The 9,504-nt window shown below is 38.2% G+C and overlaps 1 protein-coding gene across 6 annotated transcripts in view; it reads right to left on the bottom strand.

Moving 5' to 3' along the window:
* Window positions 1-1,328: 1,328 nt before the first annotated feature.
* Window positions 1,329-9,504, bottom strand: part of EML5 (EMAP like 5) — a 120,516-nt gene continuing 112,340 nt past the window's right edge. For all 6 annotated transcript variants that reach the window (XM_030030146.1, XM_030030153.1, XM_030030172.1 and 3 more), the window contains one exon: window positions 1,329-9,265. In XM_030030146.1, coding sequence (XP_029886006.1) covers window positions 9,229-9,265 — 37 coding nt within the window. In that variant the 3' untranslated portion in view covers window positions 1,329-9,228. The remainder of the gene's footprint in view (window positions 9,266-9,504) is intronic.

Genomic DNA, 9,504 nt, shown 5'->3' with positions numbered 1-9,504 from the left:
GTTGTTCCAGTACACCTGACTAGTGGGCATACTCTGTAATTATCTCATTTGAGAAAGTTCCTGTGAGTTACACTGCAAAAAATAATCCCAGGAGGTGACCATAAATACGTTTAAGTGGTATTATAACAATGAAAAGTGTTGAGCCGTAACATAAATGCACTTTTTTATTAAATCTTCTGTATCTTTTGGGGAACTACATTTTCACAAAAATATACAAAAGAATTTCTTTTTACAAATATTTACAGTCAATATCAGAAAACAATGTTAGCTACATATTTTAAACTTAAATTTGACAAATATAGTCTTGAATTCTGAAACTTAACACTCCAGGAAAGTATTTTTAATTTTTTTTGTGTGAAATAAAGTACTCAAAGTTCATATTCAAATTTAAAAAAATCTTAATTAATGCAAAAATCTTACATTTACTTTATATATATATATATATATATACTTTAAATAAACATACAACATTGTTACAGCGATTAGATGTTCATGGTGGAAACCGAAATGGAGTACACTTAAAACCATGATCCTTATTACAGTAATACATGACCATACCTTTGGAGTAGTTTAAAATACCTTTTTTTTTCTTTCTTTTTTTTTTTTTTTTTTTGTTAAAGCAAGAGGGATTATCTGAAGCACTCCATAATGAAACACAACAAATCTGAACAGACAACTAGATTTTAAGCTTAAAGGACTAGAGTAAAATATTTTCTTAAGGTGACCTGACAGGGGAGTGGAAGAGCAGAGGATGGGCTCGTGCGTTGTACGGAGTAATGCTGAAATGGATTCCCAGATGAAAGACTGCAAATTACATTATTTTTCTATAGAATTTTCCAATGCCTTCATTAGCCGTCCCTTTCAGAAGTAACTGCCACCATGAAGCTATTCTCCTTTTCAGTGTGAGATGAAGACATAGTAATTTGTAAGGGCAGCAACAAACTAATACTACCTCCATTGCTGAATTTCAACAGCTTTGATGTTTTATAGCCTACTGTACAGTGTTTAGCATAAGGCAAGCTGCTGCTTTTTCTCTGCTAAAAAAAAGTGAATAAACCAAGCCACAAAGCTAAAAGTGTATGTATTTTTAAAGGGAATGGTTCTAATGCATTTACTTAGATTGTTACATTAGTTTAAGATTTAAGATCATTGTGGTCTCGAGTGTATTCTTACATGAGATTTTTACATTAAAAACGCATTAACTTTCTTCACAAATTAGTAACGCAGCTTCTCCCCATTACTTAATATAATATGCTGTATACCCATAACTGAACTAAAAAGCATAAACGAAGCTTATAATTACCAGATACTGCTTTTTTTTTTTAAAAAAAAAAGAACTATTTTGCATCTAAAACCACAACACAATGATAAGTAGTAGGAAGTAAAAGAAAAATAGACTAGAAATGTGGAAAGTACTACCCAACAGCACCAACATTTCACAAAAGTACAGAAAACTCTATTTTTTTCATGCAATTTGTGCCTGTGTTCATGCTTGGAATTTCTTTAGAAACTATATTTAATAAATTCCCAAAGAATACAGTATAGAGCATGTCCCGGCTGTGAGTGGTGTTTGAAAAAAATCATGGAGTTACAGAATTACCATTTACAGCGCCATAGCTGAATATCACTTACTCAGATTTTAAGTAATGTGCCAGAAAAAGGTATTGAACTATTTTTTATCTTCTGGGCATGGAAAGATCCACCCCCCACCCCAGCCCCAATCTCAAGAATTTGCAAGTAAGTTAATAGAAAATTAATTTTCAGCAATGTAATGCTTTGTATTGTAAATCACCATAGTAACAGTAAAGCTGTGGCTAAAGTTGGCTGACCTCTCACAGCCGCTACATTTGAAAAAATATTTATTTGGGGGTTGGGAGGGGGGTAGTTGGGTTAAGGGCTCCTGTGGGAAAGAAAAAAAAGAAAAGAGTAATGGCAAAGCTAATGAACGAATAATTGCAGGATTTTACAGGAAAAACTTTTTTTTTTTCTTGCCCTCAAAACGCTTATAATCCTGCAGAGGACTGAAACTAAAATACACCTGCTAATTCCCTTCTTCAGAACCCACCAATGCAATACTTGCTTCAATAATCTGTACTTTTTTCCTTGAGCACTTGTCTCCAGCCCCAGCCCCACTGAGACCAGCTGAAGATGGCACCAGCTTTATGAAAGCTGCAGTTACATACAATGATGGGATAGCAGCATTTGTCCCCTGCGAAAGAAGAATTAATCTTACGAAAAACTGAAGCATGAATGATGTTAATCCTCTAGTTTAAAACACCTGTTATGTTGGGCCCACTTAATAGTGAAGTGGGGACAACCCGCTTTCCTTTAAGAATGTAGAACGGTGTGAATCAGACACATCTTTACATCACAGGAACGAACGTGACAATAATTTGGGGGATATCTTTAAGAACCAAAAGTTTGAGCTTTGTTGGTTTTGGTTTGGGTTTTTTGTTGTTGTTTTTAAATAAGCTCTCACATGACATCTGTGCCCAAACTGAGCAAGATATGTACTACTAAGAGCCAAATCACATTCTAAGGTCTTGAAGTTATCCCACAACAAGCAACAGAAACTCAGGAAACTCAAATTTTGGCTTTTTGAAGAGAAATCCAAACACACCAAGCGACAGGAACGTACTGCCTTTCATTGTCCCAAACTCAACTATCCTCTAGAAGGTGGAGAAGCATCAGCCCAGCTATTTGTGCACAGATTTTACATGTCTTGCAAAGAGTTGCTACAGGTAAAAGTCCAGTTCAGTTGTCTAAGCGGCATCTGTAATGAGTTTGCTTTTTTTTTTTTACATAAAGTTTACCTTAAGACAATTATTTCCTTATTTTGTAATGGTTTATTATGGGATAAAATCAAGAACTTTACTAATTTATTTCAACTCATATGTATTCATAGGCCTACATTACATTCACCTTCCCTGACGTACTTATACCTATATTTGGAGGCCTAAGGCAAGGAACCACCAAAGGAAAATTCAGCTCACATATGATCTGAATTGCCCTCTGCAGATACCTGTCTCCATCACACCACGAGTTAAACGGAACAAATACAGGCCATAGCTTTAATGTCTGTCATCTTAAATCACAGAACCATAGAATGGTTTGGGTTGGAAGGGACCTTAAAGACCATCTAGTTCCACCCCCCTGCCATGGGCAGGGACACCTTCCACTAGACCAGGTTGCTCAGAGCCCCATCCAACCTGGCCTTGAACACTGCCAGGGATGGGGCATCCACAGCTTCTCTGGACAACCTGTTCCAGTGCCTCACCACCCGCACAGTGAAGAATGTTGTGCATATCTGGGAACAGAACCACGAACTGGTGATTAATGTTTCCACAGGAAAGAAATTAAAGAGGCAGTAGTTGATACAGCTTGGTTCTGAAGAGTTTTCTAAAGTGTAGTATTTCTTTGGTTTAGTATTTTTTGTTTAAAGAACACATTTAAGCCCAGTTGCACAGGAAACTAAAATACGGATAAATCAGAAGAGGCCTTTTAAAACGATCCATGTTTAGTTTATGTGGGAAAGGTAAGTAGCATTTTAAAATACATCCTTAAACTCTTTTACCTGAGCTCTCAGTACTACATAGCATTTTTATATTTACAGTATTTCTTTGTTACCAACGTGCATACACTGGAACAGCGGTTAGTCTGTGTTAGCTGCTGCACTATATAGTTGTCCCGTAGATATGGGAGTGGAAAGAGCAATGAATGGGAGCAGCTGCATCTTCTCAAAACCACAGCAAACGAAGTTGCCTGCAGCCTTTCCTTGAGAGCTCTACTGCTCTCCAGTCCTTAAACTCTGCAACCAGCCACAGAATACTTCCGATTTGAAACAAGATGTTTGCCAGAAAGTGATACGACTCCCCACCCATGCCCCCCATGTTGGTTCTTTGGTCCTGCCTTTGCCCATTTATGAGCATTCCTTCCTGTTTTCCTTTCTTTCTCCTTTTCTCTGGGTTTATATTTAGTGGTTTCCTGTTACTGTTTGTTATGTTCCATAATTTCAAAAAGAAGTGGAAATTACGAGAACTGGCTATTGTCACCATGCTCAGACCTTACACTTTCCTGTTATTTTGTTTTACACTAGGGGGGAAAAGAGAACATATGTTCCATGCCTTTTTTTCCCTCTTTTTTCTTTTTTCTTTTCCCAAAGAAAAAGTGAATTGGTTGGATTGCTGGCTGAACAGTCAACAAAAAAAACAGATCAAGGTTATGACTGGTATGCTCTTGGTAATCTGAGAAGGGGATGTCAAGTGGTTACCTGTTCTAGCATCAAGTAGACCAGAGAAAACCCCCACCAAACCCACCTATTAATTTTTAGTTACTTATGAATGATTTTGGCAAGGAAAGCTACTGTGGCTTGTATGTGTATTATACACCTAAAACTATTCTTTTTTTTCTGAAATGAGATATGCAGAGTTTAGGTCTGAAGTCAAAGCTAATTGAAGAGCAGAATCTCTGCTGAATCTGGAGACAACCAAAGAAACAGGCTTGGTGTAACCACACCACAGTGATTGGTATAAAGAATGCATAGCAGGCTTTGGCAAGCTCACATATCTATCCACATGAGCAAAAACTGAATGGTGCTATAAACTTTAGTAAAACAGAGCAGATTGCAAGGAAGCAAAACAAAACCAGGAGAACAAAAGAGTATTCAAATACAGTACAGCTAGTGATGTTAAAATCACTGATGTGGTAATTTATTTTGTGACTTGCAATCTTACTTCCCTTTCTGTAGAGTCTACAGGATGATTCACTTTGTCCAAAACACTGATGACATTTATCTATAATTTATGCTAATAGAATTAGGAAAAAAAAAAATCTTTAAGGCTTGTCACATCTGTGACACTGATAATGAAATAGGGAAACATGTCACCTTGTCCATGTAAGAATTGTATTTGAAACCAAGATCCTTTGCTTGTCACACTACTATACCATGCACAGCAAGTCCAGTAAGGGACTCCAGTGCATAGGCCTAGAGTGAAATCCATGTGCAAGTGGAGCCTTGAGCACTGTTGGGTGCAATCCAGAAAGCAGGTGAGGTGCTGCGCAGGCAGACGCTCAGGGCTTGTTGAAAGAAGGGCACTGTTTGCCTTGGCAAACCTGCAAGTCAAATAGCGGGGTTTAGGCAGCAGCTGAGAGAAGTGGATCACGGTTTTAAACTAAGTCACTCCTGAATGCTATCAAAGTCCTGCTCTTGGTATTGAAGTCCTTTATTTTGATCTAGTTTCTAGATCCAGGAGATAACTTGTCTGCAATGTGTCTGCTTTCTGATGGTACAATTGCAGGTCAGCATTAACCCGACTTGTATGAAGTTCAGACTTACTCTGAAATGACCCTTGCTAATACTGAAACCCTGATATTGAGCAAAGTCAGAAGTTACTCTGAATGCGTGCTTTCCTTTGGCTGTCGACAAGTGATAAAGTAGCCTTAATTTCCTGAAATGGTTTATCTTTACTTTTACACCATCTCTTGCCTTCCCTATCAAAATCAGAAAGTCATATACGACTGCCTCCTTAAGAATAAAAAAAATTAAGATTTCAAGTCTAAATGATTCAATACATTTGGCTGATTTGTTCTCCCTGACTTAATCTCAACTGTGTTCCTCAGTTCCTGCACTATAGCAATTTTCAGTTCTAACTATGTTTATTCATAATTTTTGTTTGCTCCCAGGAGCTGGATTTTCCTTCTCTCCTTCTCTTTTTTCTAAGCACACTTAAATAGCTTTCAAGGGCACATTTGTTTTTTTAAGTGAAATGTCATTTTGCTGTTATTGAATCAGTTCTCTAGTTTATTTCTTTTATTACAAAAAAATATTGCTGACTTTAAAGATCCCAAAGATGTATGTTTGCTGTAGCCAGAAAAAGAGTTAGAAAGACAATTAAGCTAGAGAACAAAATCATCCACTATAAGTGATTAAATTACACAAAAAACTTTTGCCTCCCCTTCCTTGGTGCTGTATAATCACAGAAAAGGCTTTCTCCAGCTTCAGACAGAGCCTTCCTGGCCACATTTCTTCTCTCTAATGCTTCCAAACAAAAGGCTGTCACTAGTCCCTCCACATTCCAGCTTCTTCCCTGACCTATCCTATGGGATTATTTCATCCTCTGACTTTTCTGCTGAGCAGTCACGAGCTCCCACTACCTACTGAAACAGGCAGCCTGTTCATGTATACACGTGCTTCAAGCACGCGTGGCAACAATTAGCAAGTTACTAGAGTAGCATTTAATGTAAACAGCAAATGAGGCACAGTAACAAGCACCATCACAGACAAAAAGACCAAAAACCCCACAAAGCTGCCATCTTTAACCATGCTTACAGCCAGCTGTTCTCTTCAGCAGAGAATCCCACCTTGTCCTACAAAATGTGCTCCAAATTGTCCTCAGGAAGAAAGCTGCAACTGAGGCTCTACTCACTCCTCTCCTCAACATTCATGAACGTACCCAGCTGGCCGACCCCATTTTACCTGGCCGACCACTGAGCAGTTTGCCAGGGAAAACACTAGCTACCGATACCGGCTGCAATAGGAGGAACAAGGCTGGTAGTTTTGTTTTTAAAGAGCTCCTCAGCCTCCAGCTCCCATCCCAGCCCTTTACAGTAGTAGTAAGGTTTGGAAGAGAGTGAAGAAGCAGGGAGACCTGGAGGCTCAGACTTCCACACTTCAGCTATCAGCCTAGCACCGCCGTGGGCAGCCCTGCTGCAATTCGCCCGTCAGCTTCTTGCTGGTACTTCACTGCTGGCATGGCATTTGAGATTCCTCAGGACAAAAGCACCAATGGACAAATTATCAGTGGAGAGAAACAGCATTAATGAAGGGAGGGGGGAGGAGGAGAAGAGGACATGACCAGTGACGGAGATCTGAGGAACAAACCCCTTGATAGTCCACATACCTCTTTCATTGGGTGAAGGCCTACAGAAGATCATGAGGCTGGGAGACCCTGAGCCTAGGATTTTGAGGGGAAAACTCAGAGGCAGAAAAATTGGGACTTTGATCTGGCAGTCTGAGTAGGACAGACTATGAGGGAGCTCTTAACAGCCATCCAACTTGAACTGATGAAAGGCAACTTTAAAATAGAGGCAGGACAAATCTTACTTCAAGTCAAGAAGTCCTGCACAGATGTGTTTAATAAGGGACAGAATCACAGCTATAGAATAGGACACTGCAACTGACTTCTCTGGCATAGGTAAGATTTAAATGCCAGATACTAATTTTCATATAAAACAGGCAGGCAGGCAACAAGGTTATGAGACAGATCAGGTCTAATCTCAATTCTCATATGCAATTCCCCTAAAGTCAAAAACGTTAGGAGCAAGATCTCCCTGTACACTCATGACCAAATCTACAGAGTTTTTGCTCCTGTAGAAAGAGCAGCTGCATGACTGGCAAGACTTTACTAAGAACCATCATGCCGAGAAACCTGATAATTGTTTAGTTCATCAACTTCTGTAAAATAAATATTGTTATAGCTCGATATACAAAATATATTCTCTAAGACCATTGGGTAACTAGCTTTGTATAGCACATAACAAGCATTTGTGGACCTAGGAGAGCATGGAAGTCTGGCTTATTAACTTTTCTTCCCCTTCTCTTCTATATGCAAGCCCTCCCATTCCCTCTATAACCACCATGCAGGCAAGATGCTTACAAAAAGAGATAAGGTTTGTTTCTTTTTTACTTTTATCTGGCGTAAGAGAATGCAAGAGGTTGCTGCCGTGAATAATATCAAAGCCTACTGACTGACCTAAACAAATGCCATTGTTAAAGCAATGCTGGCTTACACAGAGAAAAAGAGCACACGACATTCACAGCAGAACGTCGTAAGAGTAGTGCTGATAATTAGTGACTTCTGTTCCCTTCTACGTTGCATGAAAATTAACTGCACTGATTAAAAAATCAGGTTCAGTCTGTAATGCATCTCTATGACATGATCTAGACAAACAGCTGATTAAATCTTCCTCACTTGTACCCAAAACAGCTTTGTTCAGGTTTCCATTATCACTGAAATGTTTTTTCAACTTAGTCTCTCAGTTATGTTGCAGGATAGAATAAATGCACTTATGCTAGAGGTGACAGCAGGTCCATTTAAAGAAGCATATGATCAGATATTTTTTACAACTGGGAGAGAAATCTGAGCAGAGCCCTCTCCCAGCTAGTCCTAACTCTGTTAAAAAGTTCAAATGTACAAAATATAATGTTTGGAAAGTTTATACTCTCTCTGAATCCCCCCTGTGATGCTGAGAAAATAAAATCAATCCATATTGCTATGAAATTCTATTTTTGCAACTGGTGACATCCCAAGCTTTATCAATTATGAAGACTATAAAATCCTCACCCTAGTCCACATTTCCAGCAGAGAGGCTAACAGCCCAGTCAAGTAACACAGCAATAATCTCTCTTGCACTGAGAATACTTTTATTCACAAGGCAAAAATTGGAGTTAGACTTTTAGGTTGTGGGCAAGGCACTCGCAAAGTGAGCAAATCTATTTTTGCTCACAGAACTAATTTAATGTTTAAGTGCAACAAAAACACTAAATTAGCCATGAAGATCATGCATATCCAATGGCTTTCACCAGACATGACTGTGATCCAGGCCTCTAAATACAGAAATATTTCTAAGTCCTAAGGAATCAGCTCTCTTATTTTCTGCTTCATGAGATGATGTTTCCTTTCGACCATTCATAGAAATATCATTTCCATTATAATAATTAAACATTTATTAAAATACTATATATTTAAGAGTTAATATATGGTTTCTTTCAGTAATAAAATACAGAATATTCTTTTTTTCGATGATATTCAGACCCCAAAACTTAAAGGAGAAACATTCATGCTGAAAATAGATCCATGTACAGCACTAGGTCAGAAATAACATCTCTTGATTAAAACCCCAGGATCTTACTGTGGAACTGTACATTGATTAACAATTCACTTTTTCCTTTTATCCATGTATTTCATTTTCAACATCTGGCAGTGAGTGAAATACAAACCCGGATTATCCGATACTGAAGCAAATCTAATGGCCTCAGCATATTTGTGACAGGCCATCCTTCTGACAGACTCTAGATACTTGTCTTTCAGAGACAGATTGCTCTGTGTCTTGGATCAGCACCATTTCTTATGCATGCAGGGCACAGTAGAATGTCACATTGCAATCCTGGGTATTTCATGCCTGGTACTTCATGCAGTGTCCTCTTTGCAAGTCTCCCATGTCTCTCTCTCAATGAGGCATATGCACACATTTCCAAACAAATAAGCTGTGTTATCAAAAACATATTAAATATGAGACACAAAAGACTACAATATTGTTAAAAGAAATGGCTAATACAGTCAAAAGAAAAATTTCAGTTAAAAGTATGATACTCTGAATACAGATGTAAACATATTTTAATTTATTAAATCTTAACTGTTGATATTAACATCTGGGCTATTTATTTTGTTGCAAATATCCGTTTCTTTATATACAAACAGAAAAGCAAGCACACAGATAAAAAGA

This window comes from Aquila chrysaetos, chromosome 2 (genome assembly GCF_900496995.4).
Source record: "Aquila chrysaetos chrysaetos chromosome 2, bAquChr1.4, whole genome shotgun sequence".
Lineage (NCBI taxonomy): Eukaryota > Metazoa > Chordata > Aves > Accipitriformes > Accipitridae > Aquila > Aquila chrysaetos.
The sequence above is the reverse complement of the archived record's forward strand: the minus strand, read 5'-3'. Positions and strand labels throughout refer to the sequence as shown.